The sequence below is a fragment of the Drosophila nasuta genome, chromosome 2R, assembly GCF_023558535.2.
Source record: "Drosophila nasuta strain 15112-1781.00 chromosome 2R, ASM2355853v1, whole genome shotgun sequence".
NCBI lineage: Eukaryota > Metazoa > Arthropoda > Insecta > Diptera > Drosophilidae > Drosophila > Drosophila nasuta.
In genome coordinates this window covers 19,307,392-19,334,770 of record NC_083456.1, presented here as the reverse complement: position 1 = coordinate 19,334,770, position 27,379 = coordinate 19,307,392, and the positions used below count along the sequence as shown (strand labels likewise).

The 27,379-nt window shown below is 41.2% G+C and overlaps 4 protein-coding genes across 6 annotated transcripts in view; 2 read left to right on the top strand and 2 right to left on the bottom strand.

Moving 5' to 3' along the window:
• Nucleotides 1-27,379, top strand: part of LOC132786035 (serine/threonine-protein phosphatase 2B catalytic subunit 1) — a 111,510-nt gene that overhangs the window by 13,065 nt on the left and 71,066 nt on the right. The window lies entirely within an intron of this gene.
• LOC132786659 (uncharacterized) lies at nucleotides 2,148-4,505 on the top strand. Its single transcript, XM_060793248.1, has one exon. It carries the CDS (start codon nucleotides 2,224-2,226, stop codon nucleotides 4,462-4,464), a length of 2,241 nt encoding a protein of 746 aa, XP_060649231.1. The 5' UTR covers nucleotides 2,148-2,223; the 3' UTR covers nucleotides 4,465-4,505.
• LOC132785765 (protein SLC31A2) lies at nucleotides 5,558-6,453 on the bottom strand. Its single transcript, XM_060792037.1, has one exon. It carries the CDS (start codon nucleotides 6,321-6,323, stop codon nucleotides 5,688-5,690), a length of 636 nt encoding a protein of 211 aa, XP_060648020.1. The 5' UTR covers nucleotides 6,324-6,453; the 3' UTR covers nucleotides 5,558-5,687.
• LOC132785695 (5-hydroxytryptamine receptor 1) overlaps nucleotides 12,323-27,379 on the bottom strand; it is a 54,180-nt gene continuing 39,123 nt past the window's right edge. The window contains exons 3-4 of one of the 3 annotated variants that reach the window (XM_060791905.1): nucleotides 23,030-23,092; nucleotides 12,323-16,550 (exon numbers count right to left, since the gene is read on the bottom strand). In XM_060791905.1, coding sequence (XP_060647888.1) covers nucleotides 13,757-15,565 — 1,809 coding nt within the window. In that variant the 5' untranslated portion in view covers nucleotides 15,566-16,550; nucleotides 23,030-23,092 and the 3' untranslated portion in view covers nucleotides 12,323-13,756. The remainder of the gene's footprint in view (nucleotides 16,551-23,029; nucleotides 23,093-27,379) is intronic. The other 2 variants (XM_060791907.1, XM_060791906.1) reach the window with 2 other exon arrangements.

Here is a 27,379-nt window from a genome sequence, read left to right as displayed (position 1 = left end):
ATTTATATTTATTTTATTTTAATAAGTTGCTGACAAAATACTAAAGCTCAGCAAAGAGATGTTTTTCTGCTCGCTTTTAAAGTGACAACTGTTTCAAGAAATGCTTTAAAATGAAATTTCAGCGCATTACAAGCAACTGAGCGAGAATGGAAATTGATTGTTTTCTAGATTTCTTGGTTTTTCGACTGCACTTTCAACATGCAATATTTTACAATTACTGAAAGAAGCTGTGACGAAAAGAGTATTAAATTATCGTTATACTATTTGATTTCGTTTGTTTTACTTTGATGACACTTCAACACTAAAAAAACTATGGTATTTATATTGAACCCCGTTCTGCAGCCTATGGCCACATGGAAACTGTAAATACATCGAATACTTTATTCTTGGGGACACAAAAAAGTTCATCTCGCCGTAGGCATCGTTTTTCAGAGCTTGCCACAACTATCGAAAAAAAAGACAAAAACTACTGGTGCTCTACTTTAATTTCCTTGATATATGGAAACTGCGATAAGTTTACCTGACAATGCGAGCAGTCGTATCTATTATTAAGATCTCACACCCGGCAGCCGGCTGCTTGTCACATGCAAAAGGCCAAAACACGAATGAAAATGGGCTGAAACACATGCCAATTGTCCTATTGTTGGCGGACGCAAGTCTTGCGGACGGAGGCGGTGGCGGGGGGTATGGAAAGCAGAACTAAGCTGGGTCCGGATTCAGCTTTTGGGTTCGAGCCATTAACATAAACATCTCTGCAGGCGTCAGGCACGTGTCGTGAACAGAAAGTGACAGGAAAACGAAAAGAAAACTAGCAAAAGCACTTCACGCATACGATGCCATTTCGATGGCGAGAAGCATCGCATGGGAAGAGAGCGGAGCGAGGGGCGGAGCTGGATGGATGGCATATGAATGGTGGCCAAAAACTGTCAACCAGGCAGCGCATAAATCATTTGGGCCACCCGATGAGCGCATACTCATGATCTCACAGCCTCGAATGGCAGAGCTGTCATTTTCTAAAGAATTTAATTGACAGTGGAATGTAGAAAGTCATAAATTATTGGCCGAGAATCGGCAACAATCTCGTTACTAGGTTTATGCCAAGTTAATTGTAAACTTTCCCATTCTCCACGCCACGTGGCGAAACTTGCTAAATCACAAAACAGCAAAAATAGCCATTGGCAACAAACACACACACACACACTCATACACGCAAGCACGCATAGAAAGGACAACAGGACCAACACGGCACGTGTGACCTGCGTGTCCTGTAAACAAACTGCTGACTGAGTCGGCGTCGCCAACATTGTCGTCGGAGTCTGAGAGCTTGAGCCTGATTGTTGTCGCCTATTTGGTTTGCTAATAAATTAATGATGTACTTCTGCGGGCCAAAAGAAATGACAACAACCATGCAAAGGGCCTGCAAATTGCCACAAACACTTGGCAACAAGCACACACACACACACACTCACTCGCTGGTTAGCTTTTGGGCCAAGCCCATTAAGTGCCTGCTCTGACCAAATGGACGATGGCGCATGACAAATCAGCGCACTCACTTGCTGTGGTTAACCATTAAATTCTTAAAGTAGAAGTCAAACAATTAAGAAAGACAGCTGCGTTGTTAATTTATTTATTTATAGCTTCGAAGATACCAAAAAAATTACTGAGCACAAATTGAAACAATAAATGTAAATTGATAAGGGATAAATTTACTCCACACCTGTTTAGCTTATTGTCTGAATTCAATGATATCAGAGACTATTTCAGCTTTTATAATTTGTAAGCATAGGGTATTTTGTTGCCCATCACTCTCAGTTGTGTTTCTCTTTCATTAAGAGTGACAGCATTTGAAATTTTGTTGATTTGTCTAAACAAAATTAATTAGCTTGCTAGACAAAATGTTAATTGAACTATGTATTTATAGCCTTGAAGATACAAACAAATTACACAAAGCAAACATTTAAACGAAAATTGAAATTAAATTGAAAGAATTATATCAAATATTCAATAACGAAAAACACCTCCAACTCGTGTAGCTTCTGGTATGATTTCGCTGATCTTAGATACCATTTAAAATAAAACATTTTAAATACAACAATTATGATTTAAAAGTACAGGGTATCCCATTGTTCATCAATTACAAAGTTTTCTAATTTTCATTAGTAGTGACAGCATTTGAAATTTTTGTGATTTGGTTTAACAAAATTAATTGGCTTGCTCGACGAAATGCAATTCTCGGACGATGCTGAGACCGTGGGCCAAGTTTTGTATGTGCATCAGCTAATCAGGGATCGCATTGGCGACACAGAGACAAGCAAAAGTCTGGAACCCTTGTGGTATCGAGGACTGTCCGATGTGCAAATCAAAGGGATTAAGGCTTTGCAACCGGCCTTGGCAGATGATCTGCTGGAGGGAACCGCATACCGAGTGTATTTGGTCTTGCGTCACATTGGTTTGCATCCCCGACCACCGAAGAAAGAACTATGCAAACTGATCCGCATGAGTCGTGGCAATGAGGTGGCCTTTCTCTGGTTCATTATGGAGGCGTATTATGTGTCGGACAATCACGACAACATCTATGGCAGCAATGAACAAATCATTATGTCTGCCATTTTCTGGCTGGATCTTTATCCCACGCTGCTTGCGCTGGATCGTGTTTTGCCGCTGCCACATGCCTCAGAGGAGACGCGACGCAAAGAGGCTGAAGCGACAGTTCGGCGAAATAAGCTGGCACAGCAAAATAAGCTTAAGGAATTGCGAGCCAAGAAGAAATCTGCGCAGTCCTCGTATGCAATATCTCCGTATTTTGCAACTCCGGTGAAGTTTAAATTCCGCCGTCAAAATCTGCGTGCTTTTGAACCAAAAATGCCCGCTAAATTACCCGTGGTGCCGCCAGAGGCAAGTGTTGTACTACAATCGCGCTGGTTTGGCGACAGCGACATCAAAGACAGTCAGATTATTGCTGCACCCGTGTTGCGAAAGGAAATAGATAACATTCTGTCCACTTTGCATGCGGGAAAACTGAATGCAAATGATGTGGAGTCCTTGTGTGAGCACCACAAAAAGATACAAGAGATGGAGCTATCGTTGCGTCTAAGTCTGGAGAGGATCAAACAAGAACAGCTGGATCAACTTATAGACGTCGATTACCGCTCAAGGCAGCGCAATCGTCGACGCACTCTACAACAACTCGATAAATTGATAGAACATTATCGGGCACAATTCCGTGACATGGCCATCAAGACACGCATGGCTTCGACTCGACAGCGACTTAATGCAAATATGCATAATCCGGATTTCATATTCGCGCAACGCGTCTCGGGGGAGGACATTTGTCTGGTACTCGAGGGAGTCGACCCTTTGCCCCCCAGCTGCAGAGATAATACACCACCGGAAGTGGAGTGCAGACATAAATTCGAAAAGGCTCCAGGGGATGCGTGTGCTTCGAATCAATCACTCACGCATCGTAACAGCAAACTGAAGCAGTTTCTGTGCAAAGGTTGCACTGAAATGGAGACGTCAAAGGTCAACAAGGATCTGTTGCCGCCTCTGTGTCATTGCCGCAATTGCGTAGATTGCAGGGAATACTTTTCCGGTTCGGGTAACAATTACAGGTTCAACTATCAAAAGTTGTTTGCGCCTAACAAGACAACGACTCTGGACACAGAGCAAATGTGGCTAAAGTCGCAGTTCATCAAGGCGCTGGACGATGATGTGGAGTATTTGAATCGCGTCTTGGAGGGCAATGCGAGTGACTCGATGGCAGAGTTTGTGGATCGTGCGGTAAAGCGCATGTTTAAAGAAGGCACAGACCTCATACATCAGGAGTACGATAAATTGGTGACTGAAAATGCCAAACCAATAACCGATCAACGTTTGAACTTTGGCCAAGAGTACTTCGATGCCAATAACATTGAACAGATGAAGGCAATGCTCAAGCTGGGCCTCGAACGTATTGCACATGATCATCGCATGGTGTTGCCCACGCTGCCTGATGTGCACTTAGTACCGCTGTTGATCGAATGGATTTGTGCTCGCTATGGCAAACTGTATTCGCCTGGCGATCGCCGACGCAATTTCAATCAATCGAATGTGCTGATGAACCAATTGAATATCATACTGAAAGGCGAAATTGTGCAACGAGAGTGCCGTCGACCCACAGTCCCGCTGGGTAAGTTATCCAACATTCGAGAGCAGAATAAGATGAGTCGTCAGCTGAAACAATACTGGATTCGCTTTATGAAATACTTTGTGGTCTCCATCATGGAATTGGGACGCATCTATCAGGCCAGCATGCGATCGGATCGCGGTGCTGCTGCCATCTCCACCTACTATGCCTATATGCCTGCCCATGCTCTGGATGTGCAGATCTGTCGAAAAACGCCGTTGATCAATCGCCGCAATAAGGTGGACAAACGATTGAGTGCAATTATACCTCGAAATATAAGAATAAAGAAAATGAAATGAATTACTGTGTTGCAAGTATGCATCATTCGGACAGATTCATGTTTCTCGTTCATTAAACACTCATAATTTACTATCGCATCATTCATAATAGCCTTATTGCGTTGATGTCTGCGTTTGGCTATTTGGCCATTGGCCATTAGTCAGCTTCTGTGTGTGTGTTGGACAAAAGGGGCTGCAGCTGCAGCTTTATTCTCTCGTCAGTCTCGATGACGAGTAAAATTGTTATGCATGAACGCATTTCCGTTTCCGCTTTCGCTTTGGGGGGAGGGACAAGCACAACACAACATGGCTACGTCCCATGGGTCAAGTTTTACGGCCTACTCGAGTCCGCCAACACACACACACACTCACATGCACACATGTGTGAATTATTAAAGCTGATTTTGTGATTGTGTGTGTGTTTCGGTTTGACTCGGATTGCGATAGCAATTGCGACTACGACTGCGACTGCGACTGCGCTTCGTGTATTCATGTGCAACGTGGCGTATTAAAGCCAAATTGCGTTATCCGCTTGGCAAACGGCATAAAGGCAGCTTATTAAAATATTAATTGAATGTTGGTCAACGCTGATAACTGGCCACTGAAATCGCGAACAACCTGCTCTGGTCCATGGTTTATCACCCTCATAATTGCGGCATTATGAAAATGGCCAGACACAGGCAAAAATAAACAACCAACAACAACGTGGGTCGCTTACCTTACTCACTCTCTCTGTCTGTCTGCGAGACTGTCCGGCTATCCGCAGGTAAATATGTGGGCTGGCTCGTAAAACAGCTATAAAGCCTCAGATAAACGAAAACAAAGATAATGTGCGGATATGCTATGGTGGAAATTGAACGAATTGCGCATACCCAGCAGAAACAGATGCTGGGTTCGGTTCCTCGGAACAGGAAATGTTTTTCTTGTCGCCACCGGGGGATAAGCTCTTATGCCTAACGCTCTTGCCTGCGAATATTACGCATACGCCTATTCAGCTGCGGACGGGGGCGAACAGCAAACCTTTTTAGCCAATTTGCAGATGTATTCGCAATGGCTACGAGTATATGCAGTCATTGTTTTATGAGCCATAAACATGAACAATTAGGCTGTCGTCCTGTTGTCTGTTATAATTCTTTTTATAACTTGGTTTAATTAGAAAAATACATTAACGGAGCGCATGTTAAGATGCTGCTTATTTGCCAAGCAGTTGGCAACGGAATAGAACGCCAGCCTGCTAGGCAGCCTCAATTGCAGTGCTCGGTAATGCTCTCTTCACGCACAAAGAATAGAAAATATCCCAATCCAGCGCCTAAAACAACAGCCATACATAGCCAGACGTTGAACGTCATGAACACGAGCATTAGCATAAAGGAAATTGTAACTTGGACCATATGCAGCAAGGTCTGGTACATATGCATGGGAGCTAGCCACGGCAAACGGACCTTGTTTCGTCCATCGTTGGGCACCACACCCGATGCCGTGGACATGGGCAACGACACCTCACCCACTGAATCTGAATCTACAGTCATCGACGATGAGCGATGGCGTCTGCGGCTGCGGCGCGAATGGCGACGTCGACGACGATGAGCTCCTCCCTCTAGACGACGTTTGTCCTCATTCCGGCGCAGCCACTCGCGATAGAACTTGAGCAGCTCGTACAGCACGGCAACAATGAAGACAACTACACAGGCAGCCAGAATACTGAGAGCCGAATCCGTTTTCCAGAAACTAAAGAGAATAGTTGCAAGATCACTAAAATGAAAGTACATATTCATTCCGTGCTGGCCACCGTCCGAACATCGTGGCATTGGCGATGCTGCATCCGAGGGTTCGTGGTGATGATCATGTTGTCGCATCTGCTGTGTATATGAACTTTCCATTGTAATTGCATAAGGTACTTTATCTGAACTTGTTATCGCTTATAAATGACAATTGAATGCCAGTTTTTCTTTTTGTAAACACATACAATTCTACAAAACTGTCAATCAAAATTTGGAAAGGGCTTTTTTGAAAAATTATAAACAATAACAAGCAAATTGAGTACTCTATTCATACTTCAAATTCAGTTTTCATTTTTATTTTTCATTTAAAATTGTCATTGAATTGTTGTCGAGTCGTCGTAAAATTTTTAAATAACTTTTATTTTTATAAATAAAACCAAAATAATTAAGCTATTCACACAGATTTCACGTCCAATTGAATTCAGTATGTTGATTTGGCTTATTAAGCTTACTAACTCGGGCGGGCATGCATATCTGGCTTACTTATCATGCGGATGCAATCAGCATTATTTTGCCAGTCTACAAAATTGAGTCTAGCCAATCAGCGTTGAATTTATGGCCACGCAGTCAGGAGACGCGCGCCGCAATTTGCTGGCAACATGAAATTCTAATGCGGATGGCAGTAGCGAAATGCCTGGCAAATCATTAACATAAATGGAATCTGCTTCGAGTGTTGTCGAGGCAGACAGAGAAAGAGATAGAGATATAGAGAAAGAGAAAAAGAGAGCGTGGGCAACAGCCACGTGCTGCAAATCAATGCAGTTACTGCGGCTGCGGTTGTTGTTGCCAATGCTGTTGATGCTGTGTCACAGGATGCTGTGGCAGAGAAGCAAGCGAAATTTGCTGCTCCTAATGGAGGCCATTTTTCATTTGGTTCAGTGGCGAGCTATGGCTCCATGCATATTAATAAAGATTTAAGCAATGGGAGGATCTTGTGCCTTAAAATTAAGTTGGCCGAGCTGCCTTCGCTTCGCTTCACTGACAGCTCACTTCAAATCGCGCACGAGCTGGCCATTAGATTGTGTAATACAACAGATTAATCATACACCGTGTTGAGCGGCATACTGCGTGCAGCGCGTTAATTTATGTGTCTCTTCGTCCGCTGCTGCCACCGATTGTTGAATACGTCGACTTTTGCACTAAAACGTGCAGGCATCTTAAGTATTCGCCTGTACTCGTTAAGTGCCGCAATTTGCTAGAGTTTTGGTAACTTGCGCACAGTCTTTGTGCAAAAACGGCACGTAAAAAATGAACGCCGAACGTCGAGCATCCCAACTGGGCTTGCATTCCACTGACCACCCATTAAGGCTTGTCCCTTTCGCCTCGTGACCGTGGCAGTAGCAGCAGCGACTGAGCTTGGCGCCGGGCCACATTAATCATTCTGCACGCCTGCCCCCTTTAAACGCAGGGAATGAGTCGGCGGGACTCACAGCAGCCGCAGCATATTTTTGAACTAACTAAAACAATGCGAAACCTGCTGCCAACTAAAAGAATAACAAGAATGAAAACACGCAGAGAAGCACGACAAAAAAAAAACAGAAAAAAAAACATTGTAAACGCTGCATTAAATGCTCATTTTCTACGGCTGCTCGAGGGTTTCCGTTTCCGTCACAGCTTAATTGTCAACGGAGAATTAGAAAACAAAGCTACGCGGCAAACGAACGACTAAATACTCTAAGCTAAAAGGGTTGACAAAAGACATACCACATCTATATCATATAAATTATATATACAATTATCTTGGGTTTGCCTCAATAAGTGCTTATATCATAATCGTAATGAAGTTGCTGTCTTAATACAAATAAATGAGCAAACATTCATCTTGGTGTCGGTTACAAATTCGTTCAGCAAGTTTCGCTTTGTCTTTTCGCTGGCATTTAGTGCTGAGCTGCATTTGGCATTGTGTGAGTGTCCAGTTTTGTCTCTACTTGTGAACAACTTCTCTTTTATTTTGCAGCTTGCCTTTTCGTGGGCAGCTGTGCTGTGTTCTATTCTTTATCAATTGTCTTGTAGAGCAAAGCGTTAATCATGCGGCATTTAATGGCTCTAAGGCCCACGATTCCCATGAGACTGAGATTTCAATGGTCAAAGTTTCGCTTCGTTTCTGTTGTTCTTGTTGCCGCCTTGTTCGGCTCTTGAGCTCTTCAGATGTTCAGTTGTTTAGTTGTTCACTTGGCCGTCTGTCAATGGCCACAAATGATGAAAAGGGAATGAAATGAAAAATACGTTTTTCTTGTTCTGCTGTTGGGACTTTTACCATGAAAAGAACACTCTCTCTTGTAAGCGCATGAAGCCAGACAACACGCATAGCGTTTCAGACCCAAGAAAGCAGTCAAAGCTCCCCTCTCGCCCACATCCCAAATGCTTCTCATGCGCCTCAGCCTTGCGTGTAATCGCGCTGCTAAGTCCATTTAATCAACTTAATTTTGTACAAATTCTCAGATATTTCACTTCGTCCCCCATATTTCTTTCTCATTTTTTTTTTTTTTTTTTTTGGGTGACGCAAGATCCGTGGGTTGACGACGCATTTAATAAAATATTTTGACAATTACTGAGAGCAGACGTAGAGCGAAGGACGCAGGGCGACGGAGATGTGTTTGGCTAATGCCCAGGTACGTGTAGCTGATGTTGATTTCAATCGCTGTTGAAATAAAGTTGTTAGCGCTTCAAATATTTTACATAATTCGTTTTGAATACATTTCGAGTGTTTGTGTGCGTGTGTGTGTGCGTGTTCATGGCACTCAGTTTAGCATTTCAATGTAGCATACATTTTCGAGCATTGTTGTCGCCCGCTGTGTATACGCAATATTCGGTTACATTTTCATTTCAAGAATTTCACTCTATAGTGCTCTGTAATTATCGCGAAAAGCATATTTTTGTGCTGTCAATATTTTGCTGATAGTAAATTAATGAGAGAATTTTAGTATAATTTGGCAAATTAATAAAGTAATTGAAAAGTAAAAAATAAAAACATTTTAGTTGAAATCTAAATTATAATTTTATATATTTCTGTCAATTATATTATGATAATCGTAACGAAAAAAATGTATAAAATCAATTTCCAAATTTCGAGCTACTTATCAAAAATATCATAAATTTATACTCTCAGCTTTAACAGATTTCACTTAAGTGCAGAGTTCGGTCTTGTTTTATTTGAAGTAAATACCAAATAAAATCTTTTGTGTGTAGGATCAAATACTTAGCAATACATTCACTTTTTGTTGAGTAATTGAATTTCACAAAATATCAAATTGCAACTCGTTTGACCTGCTGCTCTTATATTTATTGAATTTAAAATGTAACTAGAGAGCATTGCCCCAAATATAATTGAGTGGCCCCCATAGCAATTGCTGACTAACCGAATGCTGAAATTTAAGCTCATCTCGTTCGGGCCAATTTCAGTTTGAGTGCGAGTGCGAGTGCGAGTGCTTTTAACGTTTCGATATTCTCAGTTATTCATCGCAGCCAGTTGGCACTTTTTAACACAGTGTATCGATTATCGAATGTGTGTTATCAGTCATTTGAGCGTGCCCTTGTCATGCAACATTTTGTTGCCAAATTGGCACACACAAATATTGTTGCCCAATTGGGTTTTCTGTTACGTGACGCTTGCCATTTTATGCCACTCTGTTCCCAGCAAATTGTGTAACGTGCAAAATGGTCTGCTCTCTGACCCCATTAAGTATATGTTCTCAATTCGTTGCGAGTATTGCTTAAATGTCTGAATATCGATAGTTGTCAGCAGTCCATTTATATCTTTGATTGCATTCGATAGCAGCAGCAGAAACAATAATAGGAGAATAATGATTACTGCATCCCAGCGCATTTAAGCAAAGCTAAAGAGCATCTAAGCTTCGACATTGTAAGTGCACAACGATTTATTTCCATTTTTTCCATTTTATTGTTCTGTCTTTACAATTTGGATGATTTGATTTCACTAAAAGTGTACACTCATGGTGTGTATTTTTATATCCAGATAACTTTTGTCTGCTGATTTATGATTCGATATTCGTTAGTTGAATGTATATGTGTCTCCACTGACAAGAGCAGACAGCATTCATAAGCGCATTTTTCCAAACTGGCAAACAGTTGGTGTTTCTCCCTTTTTTTTCCAATCATCTGCAGGTTGCCTCTGACGACAATTCTCTGTTGCGATGTTTTACAAACGTCGCATTAGTGTCAAAAAACGAAAGAAAAAACGAAACCAAAAGTGTTCATAAAACTGCAGAGTTTAGGGCTTACGATATGAAGCTAAGAGTAAAAAAGAATGACGGTAATTTTGCTGCAATCGTCAGTTCGTTTTTGTCTCTGTTTTTCCAGTGAATAGCTGCCATTGCTATTTGAATATAAAATCCGCTTAGCTGCAGGCCAAAGTAGCCCAAAAAAAAAGAAAAGAAAAAAAAATAGCACACATACGCCGTGGGTTCCATCCCGTCAGTAGTTATGCTATATATAGTAGCAGCAGTAGTTGCCATGACATGCGCTGCGCTGTGCTGTGCTGCATGTCCTTTGGCATCGTCGCCGCCATTCAGTCTGCCAGCCGTAGTAGCAGCTCATAAAGTGTGATTCTAACATGGCTGGGGCTGGCCAACAAACAACGAGCGAACGTAAAATCATCATTTATCAGCAGGCAGCAGGCAGCAGCAGCTAACAGTAAGCAGCAAGCAGCAACAGCAGCTTACAAGTAGAGGGAGCAGCAATGGGTAGACGACAGGAGTTTGGAACCGGCGCCGGAAGATCACTTTGTCATTGTCATACCCTTTTAGAAGGCGGCTCCATCTACTCCAGGCTACAGCTGCAACCATCGAAAAATATTGTGTGTGTGTGTACTACATACACGAAAGAATCTCAGCCCCACTCGCTCTTAACTTAGCTGGCAGTTTACACAGATGTGATATACACAAGACACATACACGCAAACAAAGCTGCGATACTTACTGCGATACACACTTGCAAACATGGGAACATATGTACACGTATTTGCATGCTGTGTGGGTGTTAGATGTGTGTGTGTGTTTGTGTGTTGGTGTTTGCTTTGGTCCAACTACGTGTATTTGTTATTCGTGTTTGCCTTTAAATATTTTTCACCATGTTTCACTTAGTTGCGCTTCCGTTTCCGCTGCAGTTTTGCACGTTCGCTCAACTTGTCAGCCTTGCTAACAAATAGACGCCATATATTTGCAAATGCATTTTGGTTTTCTTAACTTTCGAGTCTGTGAAACTATGCGCTGACATCTGGATAGCTATGTGACACGCAAAAGCTGCAGCACTTCAGCATTTGCTTTTTACGATTCAGTAGAAGATATCCTCTAAATACTCAGCATAATGAACTATAGCTTCTCTTTTTTTTACCCTTCCCATATAAAACTAAGTAGCTTTAGGGTGCTGACGCACAAGAATTTGCACTTTAACAGCTTTTTTGTAAGCTGATGAGCAGATACTCAAAGATCAACTATAATTAAACTCAACAGTGTTCGTGGTAATGTCAAAGCTCCTCTAAGTTTACCAACTCAACACCAGCCACATGGCAAGCAAGCAATAACAACAACTATGTTAAGGGACATGCCAAGAATTAAGTGCTTAAAAAACTTGCTACAGGAATTTTCCTGTACAAGCTTAGCCTGTTATATGGAATGCATAATTTTGATAAAAGTTAGCAAAAGTTGCACATGACGATGATGAGATAATTTGTTGCACTTGACAGTTAAGTCGAGGGAGAAGCGGTGGCTGATGATGTGGAAGCCGGTGAATACACGAGTACATAATGAAGAAAACATTTTGGGATTACATTTATATGTTTGCCTTTTATTTTATGCTTTAATTTCTGCTCTTTTTTTGATGTTTGTATGTGAGTGTGTGTATTTTCATTTTACACTTGCACTTGCAGCTGTGGGAAACAGAATTCAAATGCAGTTTACAGTTTACCGTTTACAGTTTGTAAGCTTCACTCTCGGTTGAGTTTTTATCTATATATTTCATTCATTCTTTTTTTTTTGTAGTTTTTTACTTTTTCGTTTGCTTTTGTTTTGTTTGTATATCTTTTTCCATATTTGGTTTTCTTACTGAACTTTAGTTCTATGTTGCATAGCATTAGATGCGCTTAGTTTGTCATGCTCTTTTCTTTGTTTATTTATTTGCTTAGTTTTTGTTTTTCAGTTGTTTTAGGGATAGTGGGGGACTTTATTTGTTGGAAGGGGAAGGTGAAGGGATGAGGGGATTAATTTTAGTTATTTATCTCCGGTTTTGTTCAACATTAAATTACACATTCATATGTAACTCAGCTTATTTGTTTTTTGAATATCATGTACTTAACCGTTAGACATACGTACATTAAAAACACGCACACTTAGTAAACTTAATAGACTAGACGTATATCTATAAATATATATATAGATATTTATATATATAAGTGTATATATATGCATGTATGTATGTATATTTAGGTAGTACTCGTATTTACTACATATAGTTAATAGTAATTAGTTATTTTTAGCATTATATGTATATTAATGTAGTTTGTTTTTGTTGTTCTAAACATAAAATTAATGCTTAATGTTTGGTATCACAGAGAGGCGTGACTTTTATACAAATACAATAAAAAAAAACCAATACAAAATACAAAAATTAATAATGCAGAAAGTTTCTTAATTGGTTTTGTGTTCATTTTTGTAGTTCTTTTGTTTTTAATAAATACATCCATACATAAGTTGTATTAGACTTGAGCTTTAGCTGTAGCCTTAGCCATACGAGTATAATAAATATACGTTTTTTATTTTTTCCTTTTTATTTTTGAGACAGTTTCGAGCTGCATACATATCTTAGCTTTGGTTTATAGCGCTTATTTACAGTTCGATGGGTTGAGGACCCTTCCATTTGCTTTTGTCATGCTTTAAGATCTATATATTTATTGTACACATACATATATGTAGATGTATATGTATTTGCATATGTAAATTAGGTGACACAATGTCCTTAACGTTTTTTTTTTTGTTTGTTTTTTCTTTAATTTTTGTTATTTAATTGTAGTTTTTGGCTCAGTTTTGAGTATCGCAAATGAACTGCGCTCGCAATGGGCTCAATAGATTCGATATCGATTGTGATTGTGATCGGAAAGGAACCGTGAAAACCTGTCCTGGATTTACAGTATTATTACAACCGTCTTTCTATGTATTGTATTGTGTGTGTGTGTGTGTGTGTTTTGCTTTGCTTGGGTGGGTGTGTGAGTGTGTTGTGTGGGAGAGTAAGGAGTTGGGGTTCCCTTAGCTTCGGCCCACTTCATTGCTTAGCGCTACATTTAAAAATTACAACGTTTAGTTTTACACTTAGAGAAGTCGTCTACATATATATAGTATCATATCATATATCATATCGTATCATATGGATTTGCAGCATGCGCTTGCAACACTACTACATTCAAAAAATACTCATTGGCGTGACTATGTGTGAGAGGGGGATGTGTGTGTGTGTATGTGTTTTGGGATGCTCCAATCGATAGAGATGCAGATGCAGGTGAGTCAAGGATCCATTCAAGTTCACAGAAAGCTCTCCCGGGCGCCATGTCGTTCATCGCCAAGCATGACACGCTGCGACGGCGGCTCGCCATACTGATCCTGATAGTAATTCTCACGCATCATGCTGTTGAGACTGGAGCAGCGGAAGAAGAGTATCTCCTGGAAGGGTTTGCGAAAATCGCGATTTAACGTCGCATATATGATGGGATTCAGCAGCGAGTTGGCATAGCCCAGCCACAAGAACAGCGACGACAGCGAGGGCGGCACATGCATCGTCTCAAATGGCCGGATCAGTGCGAGTATGAAGAAGGGCAGCCAACAGATGGTGAATGCGGACATTATGATACCCAGTGTGGTGGACGCCTTCTTCTCTTTGGCCAGTTGAAAGCGCAGCTTCTTGTGATGCGGCGAACCCAAGAGTCCTGTGGAGCCACTCACGCCCCCGCCGCTGCCATGATGGCCATGCGGTATGCCCACCACACCGCCACCGCCGCCTCCGCTGGTGCTGAGGCCGCCACACGTCGAGTAGGTGAGCGATGTGTTGCCCACGCTGCTGTGTCGATGGCCATGATGGCCAGCACCGTTGCCGCTGCCCAGATCCGTGTGACCCAGAGTGGGAGCTGTCGCCGTTTGTGGCGAGCCGGTGCCATTGAGTGCCTGTTGCAGATGGGTTTGGGCACGCTTCTCCTCCAGCACAATGCGACGGGCGGCACGAAATATCTGATAGTAGACGAACAGCATCACGGACAGTGGTATGTAGAAGGAGCCCAGCGTGGCATAGATTTGATATGCAAAGTTTTGGCACACCGTGCATATGGGCTGGCCATCCTCATCCTCATGCTCGTTGCCCAGTATCAGTAGCGGTGGCAACGAGATACAGGCGGCTGCCAACCAAACAATGCCCACACACAGCATCATGCGACGCGGGGTTCGCTTCACACCGTACTCGAGTGGCTTTGTGATGGCCAGATATCTGTCCACCGAGATGGCGCACAGATTCAGTATGGAGGCGGTGCAGCAGAGCACATCGAACGACACCCAAATGTCGCAGAGCAGTGTGCCAAAGCTCCAGCGTTCGAGCACCTCGTAGAGCAACGCCATCGGCATGACTAGAAGCGCCACACAGAGATCGGATAACGCCAGCGACACGAGCAGATAATTGCAGGGTCGTCGCAGTTTTCGTACCATGCACACAGCGATGCAGACAAGCACATTGCCAACCACTGTGCCCAGGATGACAATCAGCAGTATGATGCTCACAATAACGGACTGCAACGCCGGCAGCTCGAATTCCTCGTCCGTCGATAGCTCGTCGAGCAGTCGTGGCGTATCGGACATGGAGACCACAGTGCTGCTGCCATTGGGCGTGCTGCTCGTAATGCCCTGATAGCTGACAATGGCAATGGGGCTGCTGTTGACAGCTGCGGTGGCACCGCCAGCGGCAGCGATGGCGCCCAAAAAGGCGCTGCTGCTGTTAAAGTCCTCAGCCAAATCGCCGCCACTTCTGGTCGCAGTTTGTGCCGTGATTATCGTGATCGTCGTCGTAGTTGCTATCGATGCTGTTGCTGCTGTGGTTGCTGCAGTTGTTGCTACGGAGGCTGTGGCAGCTGTTGCTGTTGTTGTTGTTGTTGTTGTTGTGACTGCAGCCGTCGCGTAGGCTATCCAGCTGCTGAGGGTGAGGATGAACAGCGTTAGGGTTGCAGTGGAGATCAGTTTATTGCTGTTGTTGCTGTTGCAGTTCTGTGTTGCTGTTGCTGCTGATGCTGCTGATGTCTGATGGCGTCGTTTGCGGGCTGCGGCTGCTGCGCAATCTTGCCCGGTTGAAGCCATCAAATTGTCAATTGCTTTGCTTTTGATAATACACTTTTGCTTATCAATTACTTCTTTCTTAACTTATACTCTTTTTGCTTTGTGCAACGTGTCGTATGTGTAATGTGTGTGACTTTCAATTGGCTTGGCAGTCATGCGGCAGTGGCACAGCGGCGACAGCAATGACACCCACTGACCTGCCTTTGATCAACTTCATCGCAATCATTTCGAACGGCAGCGGCAGCGTGGCAACTGCGTGTTCCATGGCTCTGTTAAGATGGAATGATAATCGCATCAGAAATTGTGCCATCGCAGAATCATATCATCATCGGCAAACATCATTATTAGCAGCACAGCTCGATGATTATCATGGGCTTTGTGTGCCCTTAATTCGTTGCAATGCTTAAAGCGCGTTGATTCCACATCGCTGTCGTGCAATATTCCTGTCATTAATCATAATTTCAATAAAAATAAAGTCGTCTTATTAGTTTGTCTGCCTTGCCAGGCCTGCTTGCTTGCTTTCCAGCCCCGCCTGTCTGCCTCGTCGCCACCTTGCGTTTGCTTCTGGTTTGCCCAGCCGGGCTCAGTCCGGCTCAGCTTCGGCTTACGGCGTGAACTGTGTGCGCCCCCGTCGGCGTTGCTTTTGTGACGCTTGATTACTAATTTGATGTGAGTCCGTCCTCCCACTGACAGTCCCTCCTTCCTCCGTCTGTCTGCCGCAGGCTAACGGAGCGTATGCTTAATAAAGCTCTATTTGCGGCCAGCCTAATAAATGTTTTGTGCTCTCGGGCGATTATTGTTGTTGTTGTTGTTGTTATTGCTGCTGCAGCTTCAGTTGCCGTTTATGCCGTTGATCTTTAAGATTATTTTGTTTAGTGTATTTTAAACAGCTGCTAACGAAGCAATAAATAGTTAGGTAGATTGACTGCCAGGTAGCTAAATCTGTGTGTTGAATCCGTTCGAGTGTTACTTGAAACCGCTCTGCTCCACTGTGATTGTCGTGCTGCTGCAAAGAGAGAGTACAAGATTTTATTTCATTAGTTTGGTGAATGCTTTAAAATATATATATATGTATATGCTTTTAGCTTTCTATGCTTTATTGTCTATTGTTGAAGATTTTCTTTGTCTGGCTTAAACTCATGCTGCTCAGACTTTTCGCCCTATGTTGCCCAGCTGGTGGTCACAGTTGTTTCAATTTCCAGGGAAATTTAAAACAATACGTAGCAAAGAGAAAGAAATTCAGGGACCACATGAATTTCAAAGACCCTACCGGCTATAAGCAGATGTTTTATATGGCCTTTTATGCCGTTTATCATCATAATCATCATCATCGCCATCATCGTCGTCGTCGTCGTTTGCCTCATCGTTCATTCATTTTCGTTCGCACGTCTTGAGCGCATATAAAGCAAGTGAAGCAGAAGGCGACCGCACTCGATGCTGCTTCCCTTTGTATTAATTCTTATACTTCTTCTCATTATTGAATTGTTTGCCTTGTTTGTCCCAACGGCCTTAAAACGCTAGCTGCGACTATGACCGCGATCGCGGGTCGGTTCGAGTCCCTTGCCCTTGGCATTAAAGCACTTGAAAATGCGTGGCAAATAAACAAAGAGCAGCCAAAATGGCAGCGAACATCGCTTTGTTGTTTGTATGTGGCCTCTGGTACGAAACTTCCGTTCTGCGCTTGTAAATTTGATGATTGTCGCCCTTTTGTGTGGTCAATTGCCGACATGGAGGTCGGAGAAAAACCGCGAGCCAAAATACAATTTATACATTCTGGTCTTAATTGAATTCCATTACCATTGCCACGCCGTGCCACCAATTGTGGCAAGTGGCTGTGAAAAAATAAGCGAAGAAAATGAAGAAAACATTTAGCCTCACGTGTCTCCTTCAAATTTATTAAAGTCTACAAATGGCAATTGAGCAACATGACGACGCTCAAATGCGCGTCTAGACGTCCAGACGATGCCAATGGTGGCTGCTGAATGTCGAAGTCGATGTCGATGTCGGTGTCGGTGTCACACCTGCAGCTGGCGCCCTTTTAAACAGTCTGAAAACTACCCATCTGGTCGTTAGGGGTGAAGCAAATGCTGAGCATGTCATTGTGCCAGGATTTTTAAATTCACATTAGACAAGTGCCTGGCAACCAGCAAACGTGGCCAAATAGAAATGCTATAAAAGCATTTCAGGTGAATTGAAAATAATTCCGCTGAAGGGAGACTCAGCGTACAGAGGGAATATTTCAATTAAACTAAACAAATATTGATGTAGTTACTAAAAATAACTAAACAACCACACAAAATGATTTGAAATGAATTTGATCGACTTAAAAATGCTCTTTTTAATATAAAAAAAATTAATAAAATAATGAAAACGTTAAATTGCAATGGTAGATTTAATTATTTGCAATCAATTGTCTATATTAAAGTTTCATGGCTGCAATTAATGTAATTGAATTTAAAAATTCGTTTATAAATAAAAAGCCTCCGCAGCAGTGCAAAATATTTGCGGTTAGCGTATTGAAAAACAAAATTACGATGCAGGAAAATTGGAAAGCAAATTGTGCATGTGTTTTGATATGATAATAAAACGCACACACACAAATATCTATTTATTTATTTGTTTTGGCTGAAGGTGTAATTATTATCTGTTGTTTTTAAATAATTTCCAGATAATTTTTAATATCAGAGAGATTATGCCAACAATTTGTTTTGGCTCTTGTTTGCATGTGGCAGCAGGGAAACTAAATTGAAATCATATGAATAGAGTTGATGCTGCGGTTCAGTAGCTAAACACATAGCACACTCTGATGGTAAATTGCACTATAATATTCGCTAGAATAATTTTGCTAGTTGATTATGCTAATCAACTAGGAACTGCCAGAGACGAGCAGGGAGTATCACTGGGGCAGACAGAATGTTTTGGCCGACAAGCCAGCAAAATGGTGCAATTATTTGGTCAACAAACAAACTGTAAGCCGCTTTAAGCGTTTGTGGACAGCTCGTAAGTCCTGTCCCCCAAATTGTTGACTTTCATTTTGGATGTGCTTTGCTCCGACTGTCAGAGGAGCAGCACATAAATAATTTAATTTAATTATGCGTTTCAAATGTAGCTCGAAATGATTATTTAATTTCTTCGTTGGGTAAACAAAACCTGCTCTAAGACTTAAAGCTCATAAGGCGTCTCCAGTAGGTCATAAATAATTTGGTTTTTCACGTTTTCAGCTGTGGCGACAAAGGCGGCGGCGTATGAGCTATATATATTTTTTTTGGCCTGACGCTTTTACCTGAATGTCTCAACATTTGGCTTGTCGACCACGCCCTCTGTGTAATTTACCACAAGTCTTACACTGTTTGACATTTTGGGTAGCAACCTCGGCTTTGGCTCTGCAGAACTTTTCAAATATTTAGTAGTTTTCCCTGGTTTTCTCTAAAACCCCATGCCGCGGCATCGTCTTGGGGCTTGCCGCAGTCGCTTCAAAAGTTTTTCCGTACTCGCAGCGTTCTTTACGGCTGGAAAACACGCAGCAGCAAGCGGAGCAAATGCAGCGAAATGCTGTGAGGACGAAGAAAGAAGGTCCTCCTTGCTTCAGCTAAATAAGTACAGTTACCAGTTGCGACTTGCAGTTTATTCGAAAAACTGAATGCGGCTGTGGCTTTTGCTGCAGACAGCGCGAAGCAGAGAAGACAAGTTCTGTTATTGGTTTGTAAACTATTTGTTGGCGCAAGCTAAGTGCAGGACAGTAAGCTTAAACTTTGCTAAAGCAACACGAATAAATTGGGCAAAGCTCAAGGACAAACTACTGAAACTTTCTTTTATATATCCCATTTATAGAACTTCGATGCCATCAAATTGTTATGATGAGCTTTGTTGCTGTCTGTTGAAATTGCAACTTGAATTTAATTTCTCGAGACTGAAACCATAGTAATCAAATTTAACTGTAAGAGCTATTTATGTTGTGATTATGTGCGAATGCCATGGCAAATTGCTGCATATTTTACTCATTTAATTAAAGCCACATACTAATAATAAACACAAAGCGTCAAATAACCAAGCTTATGTCTTGGAAAATAGTAAAATTAAAGCGTGGCTGTTCACTGGACAATAAATTGCACTGCACTTGACTTAAAGCCAAGTGAGTACATAAGCTTAGCGTATCTCATGCTGTTTGCAGCTGCGTTTTAAGTAATGGCAAAAAAATGCCATCAACTGAGTATAAACGCAGCAAGCGTAAACTTAATTTTTCCCGATATGCCAAGCAATTGTTTCAACAACACAAAATCCCCTTGAAGGGAAAAAACACCAAGCCAGGGAAGAGAGAAGAATGCAATGCAGTTGGTTGGTTGGCTTGGTTCATGGTCTGCTGCGCATTGCGCTCACTTTGGACCACAACGCTTCGCCTTTTCATGCAACACATTAAACTTTTGTCGCTATTTTTTTTTTCTCCCGCCATTTTGCTGTAAAAAGCTTTTTAAAATGGCGCGGATTTGTGGTTGCAGTGCAAAATGCATGAAATAAGCAATCAACCCATGGGACAGAGAAAGGGGCGGGGGTTGCAAAGATAAGGCCACACTGCAGCAGCAGAAAGTCGAGTTGAAAAACTGTTTTCGGATCCGTTGAGAGGCCAAAACTATCATGTCAATTAAGCAATACCCGAAATCACAGCGGCAGATATCACGGCAGACAACACGACGTATACGCAATATTTGTAGGCAGTGTGCTCTGCGATTTTTTCCTTTTTCTCTTTTTTTTGAGCTCATTTCGTATGCTCGTGCGCGTATTTCAATTATTGAGTCATCAAATTTGATTTCTTTAACATGTCGGCAACCTTTTTTCAATTTTTTGGCATGTTGCTTATTTATGTTATTCGTTATCCTTGGAACATTTCTCGTCTCGTTCGCCAGCTCGCCATTTGGAAAGTGCCTGATGTAATTTCAATCTGACACGTCACACGAGGGACAAGACACACAGATACACATGAGGGCAAATTGTAGGCTGTGCTGGCATTACCGTTTTTTCGGTGGAGGGAGTTAGGCACGAGGATCACGCAAAATTGCTGTAAATGGATGCGAGTTAAAAAGCCAGCAATTTTAAATTGCCACTGTCGACGTTGGGGCTCTTTTTGCCAGCAGTTTGCTTGACAGCTCCAGCCACCAAGCTACCATTGCCCTTCGACGAAATGCTGTCGAATTCGCTTCTTTTTAAACTTTTTTTTTTATTTTATATTTTTTTTTTACGTTGAGGGCGTGTTGCGCACTTGATGTTTATGTGTCAAGCAGCTGCTGGTTTATTTTGTTTGCTTGTTGGCACACGGCTTTAAATAATGAATACGTTGATTTTGAATCATATATTAATGCCAGCTCACTTACACTAGCTAACCAGGTGACAACTTTGAGTGCAACAATTTGTACTTCTAAAAGTTCAAATGACTTTTAAGAAAGAAAGAGAATAATGATGGATGAAGAAATATATAAGAAATGTTTATATTATGTTTACTCCGAAATGTATGAAAGTTCTTAAGTGAATTTTGAAATTTAAAGTTTTTTAATGCACAATGAGATTGCTCTAAAGTTGAAAATAGTTTGGAATATATAATATATTATTATTATATTCAACAATTTGCATGAACAGCCAGAGACTTATTAATATTCTAGTTTGCACAGTTGTAACGCTGCGTTGTTCGACAGTGTAACACAAGTTCAGGTTTAAAATGCCTGCAGAGTGACATATGCGAGCATTTGTGTGCTTGTCTTTGTATGCGTGCTGAATTTGTGTGAATAATAAAATTTGTGTACAAAACATGTGTAGAGAGACGCCTAACGGTGAAAACATTTGGAAACGAGGAAATTGCTTATCTTTACTGTTATCTTTGTTGCTGTGTTTGTTTCTTGCCTGACATTTTCATTGGTGTTTCATTTTTGATAATGCGTTGCGTATGCGTATGACTGATATGATTTGCATATGTCTGTCTCCGTGTGTGTGCGTGTGTGTCTCCTGACGTGTGTGAGTGTGTGGGCGTCCCGTCAGTGCGTGTGTGTTGTAATAAAGCATTAAATTTTACATAAATTGCGGGTACAGTTTGGTAGCTTCCTGCCAACGAGGAAAAAATGTATTTACACATACGCATTTGCGTTTCCTTTGCAAGGACGCCAGGAGTAGAGGCAAATGCTGCCATATTCAGTATGTTGTTTACCTTACCCTGTAATAACAAGTGAGAAGAGAGTACAATCACATGTGACTTACTAAAATGTATTTACTTGCAGATCTCGAATAGAATTAAAAAGAAAAAGTACATTATATTTCAGTTGTAAACGCGCAGTTAATAAGCACTGATATTTCAAAGTTATAATAATCTTTATATTTCTACCTTTATAGTAATAGCATTTCCCCGTGAAAGAGGCTTCTAATTTTCCGCTTTTTATGAAGTACAGAGTATTTTTCCGTTCAGCACTTTCACCAATAACATGCTTTCCTATTTTATGTGATTATTTATGATGGCGACTTTGTGGAAAAGCTAAGGAATCGCGATTGTGCTGATGATTTCCACTTGTGCTTTTATTAGAAATTTATGTTTGCTTCTTTGTTGATAGCCAAAAGCATAAATGTTAATTTACCATGCTCAAGCTAGAGACAGATCTCATGTTTTATGCGGCCCAAAAATATTTTAGCACTGATTTTTATACGCATCTAAATCATTACTAATATGCGTTGCGACAACATGAAAATATATGACTTACGGCATTGCTTTGGAAAACACAACAAATTCAGTAAGCGTAAGTGGAAAGCATTGTTAACTTTGTTGCGTATAAAAATAAATTTAAATTAAACTGATTGTGAACAATATCAATAGAGAAGTCATTTCTTATCAAGCACGACAGCAGTCAAGGAAACAAGCACAGCATCATTATGTGCAATGTCTTTCAGCATTGACATCGCTGGCTCAGTGTTCAGTCTTCAGTCTCTCATCGATTGCCAAGTCCTTGCTGTCACCATGTTCAGCCATTTCCTTGAATGCTGAGCTCCTTTTGTTGCTCGCGCACATACACAATCTGGCATTATGCAATATCTGCAGATGCAGCTGCACACACAAATAGTGAATTTTTTGTTGCCAACAATTTTTCACTCAATAAACTTGCAGGATTTTATGTGAGTGTCCTCAGTGCATTGTTGGACACGATAAGATGGAGGAGTGAGTCATAAAATCTGTTTTATGTGTCAAGCAAAATTCACACTGCTAATTGAATTGTTACTCGTCTCGCAACTATTTCACTTAATACACACAAACTTGCAGCATTTTTCCAAGTTTATGATTTGTAATCATAAGGCGTAAATGAAGTTTGCTTATCAAAAGCGCAATCTTCGACAATGTTCATTTAATTAGCTAAGCTGAGTTATAAGAATGTTTAACTTAATTTGCGTCTACTTAGCAAATGTAAAAATTTAAAATAAAGGATTTATAAAAACAAGAAATAATGAGCATTAGCTCACCTGCTTTTCTTCTCCTTTCTCCTGTCTGGCTGCTTTCGTCGCCTTCAATGCTAAGACTGTAAGCTGCAATGGAAGAGTAAGACGCACAATTAAAGAAACTCGTCATATAATGAAATTTAGCCACATTCGCATACATCTCATACGCTGACACACACTCGACACCTACGACGACGACGACGACGAGCACTCCCCAAGATAATATTTTAGCATAAAAGCTCACGCCCACCTTGCGTCTTAGCTTGCTTTCTCAGTCTCTGTCTCTTTCGCACCTTGGCGTTTTCTCTTCACACACACTTAGGCAGGAAAATTTTGTTTTTTATGTTAATATAATAAGTTGTCTGCCGTCGTTATGTGCGTGTGTGTTTAGCAGCAGGGAAAAGTCTGCAGACGGCATCAATCATACGCCATGTTGTGCTGTGCTGAAGTGTGGCTAAAATGCGGAAATGTTAAAGGCAACACAAGCGTAGAAACACACAAACACTGCGAAACTTGTGTATGTTGCAAAATTGAAAATTTATCGACTAGAACGCACACATACACACGGGGAGAGAACGAGAAAGAGTGTGGAGAACGCATGGAGAGTGCAACCACAGCATGAACAGCGTTAACAAGAAATTGTCAGCAACAAATTTGCAAGGGACAACAACATTAGAAACAACAACTGAACTGAACTGTTGCAACTGCAGCAACGTCAAACCACCATGTCACCGCTCACTGGGCCACACACACACATACAACTGTGCTTTCCCTCGTCGCTCAAAGTTGAGCTGTTGCATGCGCTTCGTCAACGTCACGCTTTGCCGCATTTGAGACATTGTAGGCATAGGATATGCATCGAAGCACCCAACCAGAATGCGAAAGAGGAGAGCAGAGAATTTCGCAATGTGTGTGTAAGGCATGCTGCACTCAACAAAAATGGCTCCCTTCGACTGACTGTCAACAACTGCAGCAATTGGAGCAACAACTGTCAGCTGCACATCAGCATGTTCTATTGCTCGCATTACAACCGCCTCAATAAACAATCTCTCAATTTACAGAGATTGTTGTCTATGCACCCCGCATTTGCCACCGGAAGGCAACAGCAGAGAGAGAGAGAGCTCAACAACATTAAGCAATTATCTGGGATTTACATATGTCCTTGCTGTGGACTTACCATTATCAGTCTAGACGATAGATTACTGCAGGCAATTGGAAGTAGAAGGCCGACGTATTCGTGTTTCTATGGCTATAATTTAAATTGATTTTTCCTCTATATAATTAAATAGATTGCGGTTGGCTTTGATTGTTTATTTGCTTGTTGATGTCAAACATTATTCATTTAATATGATTGAATATTAATTATTCTCTGTCTTTTCTATCTATCACATTAATATTTGATTTAATGGCAATTTTAAAGTTTAATTGTTGCCTTCAGCACATATAGACATTAATTTGGCACAGTGTACCGAGCAAATTGCTTTCAGACTAGTTGTCAACAGATAAGAAAATAAGTCGCAATCCTACTTTTAGAAACTGTGTACAGCTAATCTAAAAGTACCTTTGGAATAGGATAAAGAAACTCTACAAATTATAATAATAATAGCGTCCATGAGTTTTGCATAAAAATGCACAAGCCGCAGACTGCATTCTCAATGGTGAAAAGGCTGCTGCAAATGCTTTATTTTGCGGGAATGCGGGTGAGTGTTAAGATAGCAAAAAATAGAGGGAGAAACAAAAACATACAAAAAAAAGAAGCAAAGAAAATAGAACAAACAAATGCATTTTGCACGCAGCAGCGAACTAAGCGAATTGTGTGCCAGGATGTGTAACGGAGCCAGGCACTGGATAAGGATAATCAACCTCTGTCATCGGGTGAGTGTGCGGTGTGTCGGCAAACTACTCGACAGTTTTTAATTGAGTTTACGCTTCGTGTGAGACAGCACTATGACAGCGGTCGTGGCGGGGCAGCATGCAACATGAGCGTTATGAATGTGGCCAGGCGACGAGTGTGCCACTCCCACAGAACGACACTCAGCAGAAACAGACGCAGAAAAAGAAGAAGACAGCTTCTGGCAACTTCATGCAGGACTCTACATACTTGTATGGGAACTCAGCTGGAAGTGACTCGCTTTGCGGTTCTTGCGCTTACAATTCACACACTCGACATACTCGCGACTCGACTCAACATGAATAAACCGCGACAATGAGAATGCTGATGTTGCTGCTACTGTTGAAAATGATGATGATACTCTTACTACACATCATAATAATGATGATACTGATGCTGGTCATGATGAAGATGACTATTTGCTACTACTGTGCTGCCACAAGGATTTTTAATTAAGTTAATGAAGTGCATCCTGTGGTTTTTGGCCACCGTGCCCAACCAGAAAGCAATCATCTTACTCATAATGACGTCAATTTGATGCACACCATTGAGTGTGCTCTGTGGCAGCTGCATTGACTGTGGCTTATTGAAAATTGCTGCCGCATTTCAGCTTCTACAGCCTGATACCACCACTCAAACGAAACGAATCGAATCGAACCGAAGCGAGCTACGAGTTTCGAGTTTATGTATTGAAGCTGCTGCTGTTGTTGTATTGGCATCTTTGTTTACAGTTTTTACTGGCAAACTGGAAAAGTGGCAACTGCCAACTTCACATAAATGGGAAAGCCATAAAAGCGATTCCATTTTTTTTTTCTGTTCATTCTCTCACTCTCTCTGTTAAATATACATTACAAAGATAAATGTGCAGAGATCTCGAGAGAGGAGACGCTTAAATGCTGTTGCTGGTGAAAGTAAACATTAAATATTTATGACGCTGCACAAAAAATGCAATCAAAAACGTGAGAAAAGTTTCTATTGCATATTTATGCGCGCAACGAACAAAAAACGTTGCAAAAAGAGAAAATGGCCAAGAATTGGCAAACTGCTATTAAACGAATATATTATACTCTGTAGTTGCATATATAACGAATTTTTTAAATGCAATTTTTAATGGCTTTATTACATAATTAATATTTCATAATTATGTTAATTACGTATACGTATCTTTTTTATTGTAGCCAATGGTTTTTATTTGTGTATAAGTTGTAACATATTTTAGTTTCTATTTTATAGTTATTTATGTATCGTTAGGCGTTATTTATATTCTAAAAGTCATTGTACTCTTTTTCTGAATTCCATTACTGCAGTGTATATTGTGAAACTGGCTTTCTATATGAAATGTAATGAATATAAAAGTGTGGAGCGTTTGTCTGCCCAGTTGTTGAGATGACTGTGGGGTAAGCGTGGGAAACGTTGCCCTAAAATGGAACAGAATGGTTTTCAATTTAGGTAATTTATGGGCGCGCATTGTTCACCATTCACCAGGCAGCCAGCAGTTGAGCAAAGCCGTGCTGCACAATGGCCATATTTATTGTCGTTTTATTTGGCCATTTGAACGCAATTTCGCATATATTAGACGAATGCTACACAAAGCAAGATTTTTTATAATATAAATTCAGGCAGCAACTACAAAGAAAAAAATAAAATACACAATGCGCCAACGGCGCTAAGCCAACAAAACAGCTGTGAAAGCTCAAAATGCACTCAACACCAGCATTTCAAATGTGCACCAAAGTTTTGCACCCGTAATGATGATGGCAGACTGCATAATGCTAGATATGCTATATGTACGTTACTCTTATTGTCCCATATAAAGTTTAGTTCGAAAAGTATATGGCAAAGACCGCAAATGGTACGCATTAGGACACTCGGTGGCCGCATCTAACTTATTAGCAGCTGCTAATTAGCATAAAGTTGGCTAACTTTTGAGTCAGGTATAAAACATTAAGCTGCCCGACTCGGAGGACCTACTCTAGCTAGGAACAAGGACATGGCCCATTCATAGCGCATGACGTTTGACAGCGTCAGTTTTCTGAGTCTGCTTTCGTGACGCTGCAGTTCGCATCTTTTGTTTCCTTCTTCAGCTCTCCATCTCCATCTTGGGGCAAAAGTCTCATATTTCTGGGTCTCACTTCAGTGTTTTCCGGCCACTTTGCCTTGGCGCCGGCAATGCTTTTGTTCGTCTTTGAAGCACGTCTCGCTCATCTCTTTGATAAATATTAGTTTAATTCTTTTTCAGCTGCCGAGCAGAGCTCGAAATGGCAACTCCAAGGTTATTTGAATTACTGCTTTAGTATCGATTTCTTCATATTCAACAAACGTTTTTGAGTCATATTTTTATGGATATAGAGAGTGATGATGAACAAGCCCATGAATAATGATAATTGCTGTTCATAAATAACACCTATAAAATAAGTGTAAAACATTTTCCAATCAAACCTTTTTTAATCATCTTTTTTCAGCTTTGATTTATTTCGATTAGC

Coding starts and splice junctions, on each gene's coding strand:
- LOC132786659 (XM_060793248.1), top strand. CDS start 2,224: ATGCAATTCTCGGACGATGCTGAGACCGTGGGCCAAGTTTTGTATGTG.
- LOC132785765 (XM_060792037.1), bottom strand. CDS start 6,323: ATGGAAAGTTCATATACACAGCAGATGCGACAACATGATCATCACCAC.